Raw genomic sequence first — 18,690 nt, 5'->3', positions numbered from 1 at the left:
ATGGATCTCAACAACCACCACCTCTTCATCACCTTCACCACTCTCCTATATATCTCCACCACCACCTCTTTTCCAACACCCCCACCAATTCCCATTCTACCCCTCCCCACCACCCCCCAACTCCACTGGCAACTCTCCGACATGTCCCTCTTCCTCCACTTCGGCCCCAACACCTTCACCGACTCCGAATGGGGCTCGGGTCACACCGACCCGACCCTCTTCAACCCCACCGCCCTCAACGCCTCCCAATGGGTCGCAGTTGCCAATCAAACCGGTTTCTCTCGGGTGGTCATTACAGCAAAACACCATGATGGGTTCTGCCTGTGGCCATCCGAGTACACGGAGTACAGTGTCAGGTCCAGTTTGTGGAGGAATGGGACTGGGGATGTGGTCCGGGAGCTTGCGAATGCCGCGGAGGGGGCCGGGGTGGGTTTGGGGGTTTATTTGTCGCCTTGGGATAGACATGAAGGGGTGTATGGGAAGACATTGGAGTATAATGAGTATTATATGGGACAAATGACTGAATTGCTTACAAGGTAATTAGATTTAGTTAGTTTGATTATTCACAATAAGCGTTTAATGCGGAAAAATATCGGATATCAGTCAAGGACCGGTATCTGAGATATCGTTGGGATATTGGTAATTTTAATGCTATGTGAAATTCATATACATAGCAATTTAACACTAATAGTTCAGTATACGCTCCCACCGTTAACAAATTAACCTTTTGCAACTTGCAAAACACTAACAATTGTAGCGAGTAGGAACTGATTAAGACTTAAAAGTTAAAACACTAACATTGAACATTAAAAAATTGATAATAAAGACTTAAAACACTGATATCGGGAGTATCGGTGATGTAGCGGTCAAATACCGGTCAGCATCGCCGATATTATCGGTACGAAAATTCTTACTGATATTTTGACTTGGGGTGTTGTTCAGGTTTTTCGTTATAGGTATCCAACACATTTACCTGCCCAAATAGGATTTAGGTTAATCAGGTTTTTTGTTATAGGAAATTAGGGATCCTACCTGTTTACTGACCCAAATAAGATTCGGGTTAATCAGTTTCCGGTTATTTGGTTTCGGGTTGGGGTAATTGAACGAAATCAATAAACCAAAAGCGAAACTAACTCTTAACTAATATATTCAATCTGATAATTATTGGTTAACCGAGTGATAACCGATGGTTCACCAACCATTCGGTTATGGTTATGGTTGAGCAATCTTTCATAACCGAACCTCGGTTATGGTTATGGGAACCACTTCCATAATCAATTGCTTGATATTATTACTGATTTTGATTATTCACATTGCATAATCACATCTGAAATCCAATGCAAAAACCAATAATTATCAGATAGAATATATAGTTAAGAGTTAGTTTCGCTTTTGGTTTATGAGGACTGAGGTTTGGCCAGTTTAACTACTTTAGTACGAATTCTCGTTTTTTGTTGGATTATGGCTTCAAATTTTAACCAGTTGCGTCCTTTTGGCTAAAGCCATCCAGATAAACCATTAAATGTCGGTCACGTGCATAGCAGCTGTGCTTAGCCGATAAAATTGATTGGACGAAAACGCCCTTAGGTACTAAACATGTGACTAGGGGTGTAAACAAGCTCGGCTTGTTTTGACTTACGAGAGCTTGAGCTCAAGCTCGGCTCATGAATCATTTTTTAAAGCTCGAGCTTGCCTTTTACTATTATTCATTAATTAATTTATATACATTTTTATTATTATTTTTATATATTTTGAGAAAAACCTTAACGAGCCTAAGCTCGACTCGAGCTCGTGTGCAGTGCTTGAACGAGCCAAAGCTTGGCTCGAGCTCGGTTGCGCAGTGTGTAACAAATACATAGAAGTCCAGAAGATTTAAAATTTAAAAACACACTAGGCTAGTTAAGGCTCGACAAGCCTAAACGGTCTTTCCATACAAGGCTCAAGCTCAGGCTCGATAACTAAACTAGCTTTATTTTAGGCTCGGCTCGGGCTCGATAAAACTCGGTTCAGTTCGAGTTTTTCATTTAATAATAATAATAATAATAATAATAAATCTTAACTAATTTATTTTTTTTTCTAATATTAACTATACAGTAATTAAATGTGATAGATATGGTAACATAGATGAAGTATGGCTAGATGGGGCAAAAGGTGAAGGTGAGAAAGACATGCAATATTATTTTGACAACTGGTTCAGTCTGATCCACCAGCTGCAACCGGGCGCTGTCATATTCTCAGATGCGGGCCCGGATGTCAGATGGGTCGGTGACGAGGGCGGTTACGCAAGCACAACTTGCTGGTCACTTTTCAACTGCAGTAATGCCGCTATCGGCAACACATCGACCAGCTACTCGCTAGGCGGGGACCCGCTAGGACACGACTGGGTCCCGCCAGAATGTGACGTGTCGATCCGACCCGGATGGTTCTGGCACCCGTCCGAGCATCCTAAATCCGCCACCGAGCTTCTTGAGTTGTATTATAATTCGGTGGGGCGAAACTGTCTTTTGCTACTAAACGTGCCACCGAACTCTTCGGGTTTGATTTCGGAAGAGGATGTTAAAGTTCTTCAAGAGTTTTCTAACTTAAGAAAGTCGATTTTTTCGAAGAACATCGCAAAAACCGCGAGCGTTTCGGCTAGTAGCACGCGCAGTGGTAATAACGATACGCGGTTCGCCTCTCGGTTGGTCTTAGACGAGGGTATTTTTACTTACTGGGCTCCCGGTAAGAACCGGTCTCGTTGGGAAATATATCTTGATTTTAAAAATTTTACGCGTTTTAACGTTGTACATATACAAGAACCGATTCAAATGGGGCAGCGGATTATTAAGTTTCATGTTGACGTTGTGAACGAAGACGGTGAATGGTGTGAGGTTGTTAACGGGACCACGGTTGGTTACCGTAGGCTGCTACGTTTCGAAATGGTGAAAACACGGGCCCTACGACTTGTTATTGACCAGTCTCGGGCTGACCCGTTGGTTGCTTATTTGGGAGTTCATATTGACACGGTTTCTGTAAATGGAACGATAAAAAGTAACACGAGCTTGGTTTCTGACTTGAATGGAAGTCAGGTTCTGCATCAATTTGTTTATAATCAAACTCGTGTTTCTTCGGTATAGGTTTCGTTTCGTTTGTGATATTATGCGATAAAAATTTGCGATTCCTACTGATGATGTAAAGTTATATGCTGATAGTTATGAACATATGTTGATTGAATTTTATACACAAAGTGATAAAATGTTAAATAATTACCAAAGTTATGGTTTCAAGTTTTGTTTGCAATAATGTTATGTTGAAGAACATGATTAAAGTTACAATGCGGCATTTAGAAGTGATTATTCCTGTTTTAAAGAGGCGTTGCCGGGATGGCAGTGAAACCCAAACCTGATGGGAAAACCCGAAACCTGAGATAATTGGGACGGGTAATACCCAGCTCGTTAGGGTTTGGGGATGACTGACGAGTTTGGGATTAGTTTTAAAATTTTTCTCGGGTTTGGAAGGTTTAGGATTTGTAATATACCCGATTAGCCGACATACCTTTTTTTATATTGTATATATAGTATATTCTATATACATTATTTGTCAAAACTTGTTTACGACAGTTATTTGAAGCATTTTATTTTTATGGTAATCATTGTTTGTAATCGATTAGTTATATTTTGTCAAAACCCGACAGCCCGTCAGGTTTTGAGGGCCAAGTATACCTGACGGGTGGGTATTCTGTCAAACTCCGGTAAGAAGCCCGAAACCCGACGGGTAATCACCCGATGAAAACCCGACGGGTTTGAGGCGGGCTTTAATAATTGGGTATAGGTTTAGGAATGCCTAAACCCGACCCAAACCTAACCCGTTAATTCTTTTTTCTTTTCCTATTTTTTTTTCAGTTACTTCCGGTTCTCATTCCTCTGCCTATTTAGATGATGTAATATGATGAATAATATGACTTGTTCCGGAAATTAGCAAGTATTGTGCGTACATTTCTAGCATGTTACAATACATAACTAGGATGAGTTGTGAAAAGTACATTCTTCTGTCTTGTATTAATAAACTGAATATACCATTTTTCTCAACTAAATAAGTCACGTCATCTTTTTACTTTATCTTAAATTTAAAAAGAAAAAATCATTGTCAATAATATAAAAGGAAACACACACATCAGATATAACAATCAGTATCACTGTTACTAGAATTGAATATAAACTAGTAAATGTAAAAAATTAAAATCACTAAAATAAAAACGTTTTTGCGGTGAATGTGGATCGAACACGTGACCTTCAGATCTTCAGTCTGACGCTCTCCCAACTGAGCTATCCCCGCTTGTATTTTTTACATTGAATTAAATTTACATAACATATAATATAACTTAAAGCTATGGACACTAACCAACGGACCTTCATAGTTTTTTCATCGGAGTAACTTTTCAAAATATTAATCAAGTTTTCAAAAGTTTCAGTTAGATCAACCAAGTTTAAACCAAAGGACTTCTAGTCCAATGGTATCTTGGTGGTGGGATAAGACTTAGTGACCATAAGGTCCTGGGTTCGAATCTCACAAGAGGGGGTTTTTCTCAAATATTGAGTTTCCTCCTGAATTGGTGGCTTGGTGGTGGATATGATCGCGTGGTATCACTGGTGGCACGGTAATACTCCAGTGGTTCGTGAGTGATCCAAATTATTCGTTAAAAAAAAAGATCAACCAAGTTTAAAAGGTGTTTTAATTAACTCACTCTATTTTTATATTTTATTATATTAAAGCTTTTAACCTGTTTTTTAGATGTTTTGTTTTGTTTTCAATAAGGAATCTTTTTATTTTTTAGGTTGATGTTGAGTGGTGACGTAGATTTTATTTTTTATTTTTTATTTTTAATATAATTAACGTTTTTTTATTGTAAATCCCGACCCCCACATTTTCTCCTCCATTGCTTACTTGACACGCAATTGCTTACTTGACACACAAAAAGTTTAGTGATGCTCGATTTGAAGGTTTAGTATCCCGATTTGAAAAAAATGCACGAAATCATGAATGATATAATTAAAACACTTTTAAAACTTGGATCTATTTTATGATATATTCCCTTATCCACTGGCAATATATGCAAACAATGAAAACACATCCTTCTTTGAAATCTTTCTTTTAGTATGTATAAATTATAAACACTCCAAACTCATGTCTAATTACAAGTAAAACAGCAAACACTTTTAAACTATTAAAACTTAAAAATAAAATCTTTTGAGAGTCCAATGCTTTAGTTTCCTTTCAATTATGAAAATTTGAGCATCCTATATTTGCTTAGTAAGTTGTCCAGTAGTCCAGAGTTGCAACATTTGTAACGCGACAAGCGGTTGATCCATTGGAACCATATGTCCTGCATTATGAACCTTAAGAAACATTAGCGGTCCATAACTCTTCATAACTCCAGCTTCGTTCCCACCAACCACAAATGAAACATTTGAAGACGCGACAAAACTTTTCTGACCCGACCACACCATCGCATCAACCCATCTCGCATTTCCTACAAATTTCAAATATTTGTTAACAAAAATGACATAATATATTAATATCATTTATGTACATTAATTAATTAGTACCAAGCCAATTGCAAATAAGATCATATTCGCCCGCGTATACAAGCAAATTAATTCCTTGCTCCAAAAGCTCGGGAATCCCAACTTCAAGATCTCTCATCCAATCATTTAACATCGCTTGGTTCACCGTATCACTACACGAAACAAAATCTATGTTGTTTGGTACACCTAACGCTGTTTTCACGGACAACTGACCTAGAAAATTTTCCATTTTCGAGAAATCATAGCATAAACTCCCCTGGCATTGCTTCCTAATGTCATAATACTACAAATACATAACAAGAAAACATTAGTTAACATTTAATGATAATTCTTGTTTAGTAATTATTAATATAGTTTGTTCGTACGTTTATATTGCCCGCGATGTCCAATATATCCTGGAAAATTTGTTGACAAACATTCAATGCTTGTATGCATGTTGTTGTACCAGTTGTACCTAGAGACACAATAGCATATTTGCATAAATGATTACTATACCAAGTCTTTACCAAAATTAATATAGAAAAGAAAGTGAATATAGTTAGATATATGTGTTTAGTTAATAGTTACCACATTGTTTAGTTGCCTCTTCACAATCTGGGATTTGTTGGTTAATTCGGGTGTAATCTGATTATGAAATCAAGTTATTAGCTAAAGCATAATCAGTGTAAGATTTATACTGGATTCCAGGATCTGTAATCCCGTTTCCGATTCCAAAGCCCTTTAAGTTTATATGAATCCCTTCTTTGTTCTTGTTTCCTTGATTAACTCGAGCAGCAAAAGCTGGAATGTAGTGTCCGGCGTATGATTCTCCAGTTATGTAAAAATCGTTGTTGACATAATCGGGGTGTGCCTTAAAGAATGCCTAAATTATACGAAGTTGATCCAAGAGTTAGAATACTGATTTACATGGACCGGCTAAAGAAAGGAAAACAGTGTAGAAAATGCCCAGACAATATTACTAAAAAAAAGGGTAACTTGGGCTATGAGTGGAGTTACGGTCCTACAAGCTGTGGACGGATAGGTCTTGACGTACCGGATCATGTGGCAAATGTCATTTTCTAATCATTATTTTCTTGTGTAAAAATGTGTAAATGGTCTTAATTTACGTGTTTATTTGTGTTATAATTTCAGTAATTTAATTGTCAATTTTCATTTTTAAAGATTGGACAATATTTATCAAATTTAAAAGTCTCTTGTTTTTTCTTTTTCGCTCTGTGTCATTAAGTTCATGTAACGTTTTCACAAAAGATATAGTGGTGTTGCTAAGAACACAAAAGAAGTTTCCACACTTGTATAAACTAACGAAATCAGGGATTTACTTAACCACAAACCTGCAAGAAGAAGTAAAGATCATTGCTGACACCAGTTTCATCATGGCGCATGTCTTCATCGCTAGAACTATAACTAAAGCCAGTTCCCGTCGGTTGATCAACGAATATCAAGTTAGAAACCTATAAAAAAAACTCGCTAGTGAGCGTCGCTGACACATTTAAACATTAATAATTTGAAACATAATAGATCTTTGTTTTAGCCATATGAACCTTATCCCAGCCATAGTCATTCCAGACAAGAGACAAGTTGTTGGTAAGTTTAAAGGGTCCATTTTCATAGAAAAGAGCCAATTCACTACTGCACCCTGGTCCTCCAGTTAGTCATATGACCACTGGGTCAGCTTTTGACTTTCTTGATTCAAAGAAAAAATAGAACATTCTACACATCAAAGTACATGTTAGACATTTGTCAGTTTACTTATAAATTATAATCCAATCAAATATGAAAATTTTTAATTTTTAAATATACCAAAGAAATAAGATGAAAGGTAGTAGCCATAATTGTTATTTTTCTTATCTTTTAAACATAAAAACTTTAATATACTTCATTAATTATTTTTTTTTTAAATATGCCATAAGTTAAGCATTTGAACCTATATTAATTCGATTTTTTTTATTAAACTAGTGCGTACAAATGTATAATGATGGTTCATTAACCATTTGCACGGTGTGTCTTACTTAAGTGGCCAACTAGGGCGTCTGACTCATATGACGCCGTATTAACCTTATGTGTCTTCGTTGCCTGAATTTAATGATTTAGTCGGATGCAACAACAGTCAACCCATAATGCATGTGTTGTTCACAATAAGGTGTTAACGTTTATTAGAGTAAGCGCCCCTTATGTGTGTAGGAGAAGGCTATTCGCAAATACAGTTTTTTTGCGCAAACATAAAAAACAAAACAAATCATTCGCTATTTTCAATTAAAAAAAAACTTTATAATACAAAAAAGGTCAAAATGTAATGTTTATTCCTTTCTTTTAGTGTAAAAGAAAATAGTTAAACAGAAATTGTTTATTTATAGAACCTATATATAGATACACACAATATAGAATATATATATATATAGGGGAGGGTTATCCTAAAAATAAGTAGTTTCTTAGGAAGTGTAGGAATAAATCATAGCCATTGAATCATGTTAATCAATGGTTGAGATTTAAAATTACCAAAAACCGATATAGTGTCCTGGAATTACTCTTTCACCATTATAACCGACATAGTTTCCTAGAATTATTCTTTTACCATAGGTTTTAATGCCAAATGTCAAAAATCTATTGGTTCTTACCTTTCTTAAAAAATTCTTTTATTTTTATTTGAACCATTTTCTCTCTCTCTCTATATATATATATTTATATATATCATATAGTCATTTGTATGTATGTGTGACAATATTTCATCAAGTCAATCAACTTGAACTATTACGTCCTACAAGTATGAATATTTGAACTTTTCAAAGATACCAAGTATCAAACTATCAATCCATTACATACTCCAAAGTCCAATAATTAATTATTATCTTAAGAGATTATGAAAAATAAAAGCCACCAATCAATAAATAAAGAAACACTAATGGACCCCGGGTAGATTACGAATAATCTGGGGGTTAAATAGATGTTTCGCACGAGGGTTAAGTCCGGCAAAGATGGTTCTTCTGATGACCTGCAAAACAGACACCGTGAGCTCGTCACTGAGAAGGGGGGGTACCTCCTTGTGACCACCCTCCGGCGTGAGAATCAGACTAGATTGCTCTTGAATATAAGTGTATATTAAGAGAATGACTAGAGCAGATATCAGATAATATATGGAGATATAAGATGTGATAAGTTGATAATACCGTTCCAAGGTGTTGGAGTATTTATAGCCGAAGGTAGGTTTCCAAGAAGGTACAGCCGGCTGAATAGTATTCCTGTTCTGCCAACTGTGGGCTACGCACATGCCATGCTGGTGGTTGGTGGGTAGGCAGCGGCTGATAGTGACCAGGCCGGCTGTGTACTATTCCTTTTCCACCAACTGCAGGCTATGCACGTGCTACGACAGGTTGGTGAGTAGGCAGCGACTGATAGTGACATTAAGTAATAAAGCATGCTGCTCGTTGTACTGTTGTCAGTGAGCTGTCGCAGCTTTGGTCAGATCTTTTGTCCATACCTCGTCAGGTACAGTACAAAAGATCCTCCAGTAGCGTACGGACTGGCTCATTTGGGCGGGAGTTTTCCCGGCTTTGGGCGGGAGTATTCCCGGCTTGCTCACTCCTTCTTCAGGTGACATTACTGAATTATTTAAGAGTTAAGTGCCTTGTGCGTGTAGCCTTGCTGCGCGGGTAGCCTTCCCTGATGGCTAGTATCCGTTGCTGCGGGAACAGGCGGAGTACGTCGACCATTGGGAGGCTTTTCCTGCGGGAACAGCTTGTGTACTGCGCGTAAGGACGTCACGTCTCTGAGCATGGTGGGTCCTGCGGATCCAGTTGGTTTCTGCGCAGACGTCTCTTTTCAAGGTGAGTCTTGCGAGTTTAGCCTTTGCGCAGACGTCCCTGTTGAAGGTGAGTCTTGCGGGTTCAACTGCGCAGACGTCCCTCTTTGAGGTGAGTCTTGCGGGTCCAACTGGGCTCTGCTGGGACCTACTTCTTCAATATTCCCACCCAATATTCCTAACTTTTTCTCAATCATCAAGATATTTTCAAGGATATGTTTTTCTTCCCAAAGTTTGAATCTTTACATAATACTCATAATCTAAAAGTGATTAATTAGTGTCATTTTTTAACATAAAGGTATACTTTAAAATTAAAGAAATTAAGTAACTATACTAAAACTAATGAATATAATACATACCGGGCATCAATTGTATGTTCAATGTGATAATATCCAGCATGTTGAGCAAGATCATGAACGGTGGCACCCGAGTCACCAAGAACCGATAGAGATAACCGTTTTTCGACAATCCCATATTGTGTAACTTTGAGTTCTTGATCAAGATATGAATTAGAATGAATGTAGGACTTAAGAATATTAACATCAAGATTTGGGTGCAAGTTGAGGTCTTTGATGAGTTGGTAGCCGGTTTTTCTCAAAGATTTCGAATGATGAATCGAAGATGGAATGGTTCGTCCCAACGAAGATGAAATGAAAACTAGAATAAGAGGAATGAGATAGAGAATATGAGGAGTAGCCATGGTTGTGAAGATATAAGAAAAGAAGTTTTTAGGGTGGTGTGTGGGGGCATGATGTATACTTATATAGTTATACATAGTGCTTGATTATGTGTTGTGTTTCTTGACGTGTGAAAAGGTTTTTTTCCACACACATCACACACGGTGTGTTGTGTTTGTGAGAGAGAAAGATTGGAAATGCAGATGTTGATTACTTCCAATTTTTTTATCCAAAAGTAAGGGGTGTGTGTGATACGGTTCGATGTGGTTTTGGACTAAAACCGAACCGAAAACCAAACTTTTGGTTTTTTATTTTTTAAAATCGTTTGATTTTGGTTTTTGGTTTGGTTTTGGATGCGGTTTTTTCGGTTTTTCTAATCCCCAAAATTTTTTAAGAAAAAAAAAAAAACTTTACCCAAGATATTGAAATTAGGCCTAATATATTTTTTTTTCTTCCCTTTAAGCTAATTATTAATAGAATATTAAATATTTTGATATAAAATATTAAAATCTAATAATGAAAGATACGCTCAAAATCAAAACTAAAAATGCCAATATTAATAGTATTAACCGTATATAGAAACCAAGCATATTGGTTATTAACCATATGCTAAAACTAAACAAATAATCATCGGTAGGCTCAATTATTATGGTTTTTTGGTTATTTCAGTTCGATTCGGTTTTTTGGTTCATAACAAAACACAAAAACGAACCAAAACCAATATTTCGATTTTTTGCTGAAGTTCAAAACCGAACCACCGGTTTCTAATTCGGTTTGGTTTTTCGGATCAGTTTTTTGGGTTTCCGTTCGATTTTTCGGTTAAGTGCACACCCCTATCCAAAAGGTTAAACTCTTTCTTCACAATTTTTCTTATAAAATTCTTTATAAGTAATGAATTGTGAATCTATAATTTCTGTTTAGGGTAATTGGGAACAAAATTTTACGGGATCGATTGAGATTTTTAGATATAAATAACACTATATTTTTTTATCCCAAAGGTTTGATTATGTGTTGTGTTTCATTTGAAAATTAAAGGTCTTTTTTCACACACATGGTATTTTTTTTTTTTTTGAGAGAGAGAAAGATTGGATATGTAGATGTCGATTATTTCCATTTTTTTTATCCGAAAGGTTAAAACTCTTTCTCCATCTAAGTTTCTTATAAAATTCTCTATAGTAACAAATTGTTGACCCATAATTTCTTTTCAGGTCAACCAGGGAACAAAATTTTATGGGAGGCGATTGAGATTTTTAGGTATATATAACACTATATTATTTTACTAGCTTTTGAGCCCGTGTATTACACGGGATTATCAAATAATAAAAATAAGAAAGATTCGTTGTTTGAAATAATGATACAAAATTAAATGTAAAAAAGAAATGAAATAGAAAATATCATAGCATTTAGATTGTTATGTAAACATTAATTACACAACAACAAATAAAATGAAGTTCAAAAATAACAATATTACTTTTATTCATAAATTTATGTTTTTATATTTTGTACTTTCGAAAGGGAGATACTTATGAGTATATAATAAACTATCAAAATAGTTTCTTAATATTGTTTTAATTATAAATGTTCAATCGTTTACCTATATAATGCAGATATGCGTATGTAATATATATAGATCCACTAAGCATAATGTTATTTGTATAAATTTATGTTTTTATATTTTGTACTTTTGAAAGGGAGATACTTATGAGTACATAATAAATTATCAAAATAGTTTCTTAATATCGTTTTAATTACAAAAGTTCAATCGTTTACCTACATAATGCAGATATGCGTATGCAATATATATAGATCCACTAAGCATAATGTTATTTGTATATAATCGGAGTTATGTATATCACCATTAAGTTTAGCTACATCTCATGGTCGCTTTAACATAAAATAAATATTTATTATTATATTTTAACAATTAGAAGATACTTTAAATTTAGCATCTCTTTTCCAAACCAATCTTAATAATATTTATTCATAACGATGCAGTTATGGTTACAAAAAAAATGAATAATTAATAGATCTAATTGAGACCTCTGCTGTATACGCCACTAACATACATTTATACATGTATTCAAGTGAGTTCATAAAGGAACAAAAATCAAAGTCATTTTACAATCAAAAAACGTATTAAGTAACGTTTTAGTCAAACGTATGCTACATTTATTTATTAACATAACAAACATATCAATATTCAATAACAAACATGTTATAAGAATCCTGTCGCCAAATATGAAATTTTGAATCAGTTTCTAGGCCATAAACATTCATATGAAAAACATATAGACGAATTAAATATTGCTACGAGTTCGAAGAAGCAGTAAAAATGGATTCACAACAATAAAGCCAAAAACTTAGAAGTACATAAAATGATTTGGTGCATGTCATATGAAAGTAACTGCGAGAAAAAAAAATACTAACGTTAAAAGTCATTGTATAAATAATAGTGATTGTTGTGAATTCCTAAGAAGAATTACAATGTCAAACTTATAATTGTTTAAACATTGTACCAATATTCCTACATTTTATAGGAATTATTTAAACCATATTAAGTACAAAATATGATTATACCCATTTTCTATGTTTTGTAGCTTAAGTTGTTTTTGTATATAATCCTATTTTGAAATTGATTATATGATAAATGTTAATAAAAAAAAAAACAGAATTGACGGTTTCCAAAAAAACAAAGAATTCGAAGTTAGCAAAAAACCTGAATTGTAAGACTCCAATTTTTTAGGTATAATTAATCATGATTTTAATGTTTAAAAGTGTTTTTAGAATGATTATGTTTAGAAAATTAAATTTAAGTTTCAAAATTAAATAATCACATTAATAAAAATGGATGAAAGTGTAACTCATGGGTCAAACAATTTTCACTCATGAGCCATTTATAGCATGAATTAAGGAGAAGAGGGATTAGAAAATTATGAGGGATTTTAATCTAGGTTGAATGTGGCTAGGACATCTAAGCATAATAATTTTTTTTTATTAGTAGAGTAAGATAAGATGTATAGCATGGATTAAGGAGAAGAGAGATTAGAATATTACGAGGGAATTTTCATCTAGGTTGAATGTGGTTAGGACACGCATAATTATTTTTGTTTATTAGTAAAGTAAGATAAGATAAGACGTATAGCATGGATTAAGGAGAAGAGAGATTAGAAGATTACGAGAGAATTTTCATCTAGGTTGAATCTGGTTAGGACACCTAAGCATAATTATTTTTGTTTATTAGTAAGATAAGATAAGATAAGATATTTTTTTAGGTATAATTAATCATGATTTTAATGTTTAAAAGTGTTTTTAGAATGAGTATGTTTAGAAAATTAAATTTAAGTTTCAAAATTAAATAATCACATTAATAAAAATGGATTAAAGTGTAACTCATGGGTTAAACAATTTTCACTCATGAGCCATGTATAGCATGAATTAAGGAGAAGAGGGATTAGAAGATTATGAGGGAATTTTAATCTAGGTTGAATATGGTTAGGACACCTAAGCATAATAATTTTTTTTATTAGTAGAGTAAGATAAGATAAGATGTATAGCATGGATTAAGGAGAAGAGAGATTAGAAGATTATGAGGGAATTTTTATCTAGGTTGAATATGGTTAGGACACCTAAGCATAATTATTTTTGTTTATTAGTAAAGTAAGATGGAGGATAGTTGCCCTCTATTCTTCATATATAGGTGTCTCGTTGTATGTAAAAACTACTTAATTTTCGAATAAGATATCTTACTATACTATTAAATCAACACATATTTTTCACATGTCATTTACCTAGGTTATCCGCATAAGATGTCAAGTATATAATTTCTATAAATAAATTATCCATCTAATAAACAATTAATTTAAACATTAACTCCTAAGTTGGACAAGATTTCAAACTAAATGGTTATAATCACCATTTATTGAGTAATAAAGACAATTAATTGTTTTCATTATTACTTTTTAAAATTTTGAGACTTTGTTATTTATTTATTTATTTTGGATTATTTATGAACGTTTGGACCGAATGTATAAATATTTGGATTGAAATGGTGGTTTAAGTCACGAAGTTTGGATTTTATTGTTGCTTTATTAAACGTTTTAATCAAAATTACAATTGTTATATCTCATTGTTATATTCATATTTGTAGCATTTTTTATGTTGTGCACTTATATGTTTTTTATAATTTCAATAAACTAGTTTTTATAACACACAACCTATATTACAACATCTACATATTTACGATTCATAGCTTACAACATATGATTTCAGTAGATGATGAAGTTTTAATTAATATGCATTTTTTTATTTCATGGTACGTATAAGACTATAAGTTAGAAATATGTTTTAAATTGTTATGTATCTCTGTCTGTCTGCGAATATTGTATTGTTTTAATTAAACAACAATTCGATACCTTATATTAATAATGCTAGACTATCTGTCGTTTACAATTCATTAAAATGTATAACACATACATACATACATATATATAAAGTTTTGTATATTTTCACCCGTGTGTATACATGCTAACATAAAAGCGTATGTTTTGTTATATATACCACATAAATTAGACAATAAAAATGAGTGGAATTGTAGAAAGCCCTCATCGTGTTTCAATTTGAATAGAAAGCTCTTAAGTACGTAGATTTGTTTTCATATTAAGAGTATTTGTTTAGAAAAACTAAAGACTATTATTTTTATCAATCATAGTTTTGAAGAAAAAGAAAAAAAAGTAGGAATATTTCTGTCTAGTGTCTACCGTCAGTATTCATTTAATTTATTTGCTTTATTTACGGGTTTAAATGTTGAATCCTTTTATTTAAAGAGATATTAATTCCTTGATACGACGCGTGATTTATGAAGAGACTTTAAGAGACATATTTTCAAATAAATGCTTATAGTTATTTGTTATTTTTTTTTTAATATATAACATAAAACTAAAGTATTTGATAATTAGAACTTAAGTTTTTTTTTTTGAACGACGACTTTCTCAGTTAAGTGATAATGCGATCGTATTCACGGCCCCATCATCCTCGGTCCAGACTATGCTGACATTATCGGGACCCACGCTGGAACCTAAGGATCATTTGGCATTCCCGGTAAAACCCCCGCTCACCCCGCCCGAAGGCATGACAGGTTATATGCATCAGAGAAAATCCGGTCGGCATCAGCTCGAACCCGGGTCTCCCCGTGTCTTCCCATCCTTTGCCTGGCCAACTGGGCTAGCCTAGCTGGTTAGCATGAATGAATATAAAGTTATATATTTTAGATTATATGAATGAATATAATTAAGGGTGGCAAAACAACCCATTTGGGTTGTTTTGGGTCAATTTGGATAACTTTTAAAATTGAGATGAGTCAGGATGGATCACAAGAATTTTGCAAGAAGGTCAAGATGGGTTGGGAAAATGCTATTGATATTTGGTTATAGATTAGAATGGGTTTATTTATAGGTTAGAATGGACTAGAACAAGTTTATCCAATTTTATTTCAATCAAAACCCACGGAACCCAATAGAAACCGAGAAATCGAAACCGAACATATACCGAAACCGACCGAAATGAAAAAAAGCAAAACTGAAGCGAAAAAAAAACCTGAAAAACCGAACCTAAACCGAGACAAAACTGAGGCTTTTTTTTTAATGAACGAGGAAGACGGGGAAACATTTTAGTTAATTTACTTTTTGCGTTTTCGATTTATATTTTGAGTTATTATTTTTTTTGAATATTTTTTTGAGGGGCTTTTGAAACCTTTGTATTTTAACCTTTACTTAGTTCAAGATATGGGTTAACTTTACCCATCTTGACCCATATCCATCCTAAACCGAATGAAACCGAGAAATCGAAACCGAAAACATTAAAACCGAATAGATACCGAAACGAAAAAAAGCAAAAATGAACCGAAAAAAAAACCGAGCCTCAACCGAGACAAACCGAGTTTTTTTTTTGAATCGAGGACAACGACGCTGACATTTTAGTTATTTTACATTTTGCGTTTTTTATTTATATTTTGAGTTATTAAATTTTCATTAAGTTTTTTGAATATTTTTTTGAGGGGTTTTAGAAACCCTTTGCATTTTAAACTTTATTTGGGTTAAGATGGATTAACTTTACCCATCTTGACCCATACCCATTCTAACCCTCTATTTTAAAAATCCATCCTAACCCATCACCCAAATCCAACCCAATCCACTCATATTGCCACCTCTAAATATAATGAATAAATATTGTTCAATCATACTTTTTTTTTCCTTTCATAATTAGGAATTGTGACATGAAGACGATATGAGTCTAAATATCTTCTTGTATATGTAGCGCTTATGTGAAAATAGTCATACACATGCCACTATCATTTTTCTTCGGTATTGGACGGATTCAAACCATGGTTGTAAAAAAACACTTTTAAGATAACACATTATAATATTATATACATACTATTTAGCAATCCATTTATTAACTGTAACATTCTAAAATTTATAATGTTGAATAAAGAAAGTTATGTTAGTGATTTCGCGTTTTTAATTATTAATATCGGGTAGGAGCGGGTCATGGACTTGGATTAATTGAGATAGGATAAATGAGAATGGGATTTCAGGGATATAAATACCCCCAAAATCCCAAAATATCTCATTTCTCACCAAACTCCACACACACTCCACACACTCCTCAAAACACACACATACTAACCGATCAAGATTCGAAGCCGAGACCCGAGATTTTGTTGATAGATCTGAGTTGGTAAGGTAAGAACAAATCCACCAAAGCTTATAGTACTGAAAATGGTTAGGATTTGATGGGTTAACCGGACCCGAAACCCAAACTGCCCAAATCGGACCCCTAAAACGTCGATTTTAGGCCGATTTGATGGTTGGGATTTGTAGGCGCCGATCATACGATTCCGTGGGTACCAAAATCGAGTTATTTGGCTAAGAAACGAAGGATTTATGGGCAAACAGATCTGCAGCGCGATAACTTCGCCTGCAAGATTAAGTTCGCCTGATGAACTTCGCCTTCAAGCGTAACTTCGCCTTCAAGCGTAACTTCGCCTAAGGATAACTTCGCCTACGGCCAAGTTCGCCTAAGGTATAACTTCGCCTGAAGCCAAGTTCGCCTAAGGTTTAACTTCGCCTGAAGCCAAGTTCGCCTAAGGTTTAACTTCGCCTGAAGCCAAGTTCGCCTAAGGTTTAACTTCGCCTGAAGCCAAGTTCGCCTAAGGTTTAACTTCGCCTGAAGCCAAGTTCGCCTAAGGTATAACTTCGCCTGAAGCCAAGTTCGCCTAAGGTTTAACTTCGCCTGAAGCCAAGTTCGCCTAAGGTTTAACTTCGCCTGAAGCGAAGTTCGTTTATAAAATAAATTAAAAACCTAATGGAAAATGTGGTAAGGCAGTTATCGAAAATAAAATTTTTCCAAGCTGACCTGGCAGCTTAACCCCAGCCAGGGGCTCTGCCCCTTGGACCCCGCTAGGGGCTGCCGCCCCTAGAACCCCGCTGCCAGGGGCGCTGCCCCCGGACCCCCGTTCGTTGTGGGTCATATATAGATAGAAATACAAAACGAGTAGTAGTAGTTAATTGATATGTGTAAATATTATACAGTTAGCCGAGCCCAGTTAAAGAAAGGAATTACGATCAACGGCGAGCGTAACAGGATCCAGGTGAGTTTCTAGCCCCATTCCTTGTTATGTTTTCGGGGCTGTGTGCATACTTGATGTGTTGTTAATACATTTATCCTAAGTGATAAGTGTATGCCATATGTGATATATGTGATATGTATGAATGATTGCTTGATGGTACGTGAACGATCTTCGGATATTGCACGTACTGTCAGGTTGTAACGTTATAAATATGGTAAGTATGTTATGTATGAACGATTGCTTGATGGTACGTGAACGATCTTCGGATATTGCACGTACTGTCAGGTTGTAACGTTATAAATATGGTAAGTATGATATGTATGAATGATTGCTTGATGGTACGTGAACGATCTTCGGATATTGCACGTACTGTCAGGTTGTAACGTTATAAATATGGTAAGTATGATATGTATGAACGATTGCTTGATGGTACGTGAACGATCTTCGGATATTGCACGTACTGTCAGGTTGTAACGTTATAAATATGGCAAGTATGATATGTATGTTTATGTGTATGAACGTAATAAAGTTAATAAAAGAAGGAAATGACGGTTGTATGGTTGTATGGTTACGAAAAGGGTACCGAGCCCTAATAATACTCGAGGTATGATGTATGGTTGTATGGTAACGAAGAGGGAATCGAACCCTACTAATATTCGAAAACAAGGGACCAGACCCTAATAATATCTGTGATGTTAGGGACCAGACCCTAATAATATCTGTGATGTTAGGGACCAGACCCTAATAATATCTGTGATGTTAGGGACCAGACCCTTATAATATCTGTGATGTTAGGGACCAGACCCTTATAATATCTGTGATGTTAGGGACCAGACCCTTATAATATCTGTGATGTTAGGGACCAGACCCTTATAATATCTGTGAGGTTATAGGGCGAAAGGCTCTTTAAAACGTATGATTATGAATGTAAAGAAAGTATGTAAGTAAGAAAGAAAGTACGTAAGTAAGAATGAAGGCATGAGTACTTATGTGTGTATGAAAGAAAGTTATGAGGTTAAGTACGTA

The 18,690-nt window shown here is 34.7% G+C and overlaps 1 protein-coding gene, 1 non-coding gene and 1 pseudogene across 3 annotated transcripts; 1 reads left to right on the top strand and 2 right to left on the bottom strand.

Annotated features, from left to right (window-relative positions):
* LOC143580957 (alpha-L-fucosidase 1-like) lies at positions 1–3,116 on the top strand. Its single transcript, XM_077063857.1, has 2 exons — positions 1–536; positions 2,111–3,116. The coding sequence occupies exons 1-2, from the start codon at positions 1–3 to the stop codon at positions 3,114–3,116; spliced, it is 1,542 nt and encodes a 513-aa protein (XP_076919972.1).
* A 1,125-nt stretch (positions 3,117–4,241) lies between these two features.
* Positions 4,242–4,314, bottom strand: TRNAF-GAA (transfer RNA phenylalanine (anticodon GAA)). The gene has a single exon. It is a non-coding gene; the product is annotated as a tRNA-Phe (tRNA).
* A 928-nt stretch (positions 4,315–5,242) lies between these two features.
* LOC143580948 (serine carboxypeptidase-like) lies at positions 5,243–10,060 on the bottom strand (annotated as a pseudogene). Its single transcript, XR_013143749.1, has 7 exons — positions 9,720–10,060; positions 7,106–7,274; positions 6,896–7,015; positions 6,132–6,426; positions 5,930–6,018; positions 5,586–5,847; positions 5,243–5,509 (listed from the first exon to the last, which is right to left on the bottom strand). The product of XR_013143749.1 is annotated as a serine carboxypeptidase-like (transcript).
* Positions 10,061–18,690: the final 8,630 nt, after the last annotated feature.

This window comes from Bidens hawaiensis, unplaced genomic scaffold (genome assembly GCF_021521415.1).
Source record: "Bidens hawaiensis isolate Kalapana, Puna unplaced genomic scaffold, B.hawaiensis_p1.1 tig00030772_1, whole genome shotgun sequence".
In the NCBI taxonomy this organism is placed as follows: Eukaryota; Viridiplantae; Streptophyta; class Magnoliopsida; order Asterales; family Asteraceae; genus Bidens; species Bidens hawaiensis.
This window is presented reverse-complemented; position numbering and strand designations above follow the sequence as displayed.

Bases quoted from the DNA above. Each gene is read 5' to 3' on its own strand.
- LOC143580957 (XM_077063857.1), top strand. From the start codon at position 1: ATGGATCTCAACAACCACCACCTCTTCATCACCTTCACCACTCTCCTA. The intron at 537-2,110 runs GTAATTAGATTT...TAAATGTGATAG, and splicing joins ATGACTGAATTGCTTACAAG to ATATGGTAACATAGATGAAG.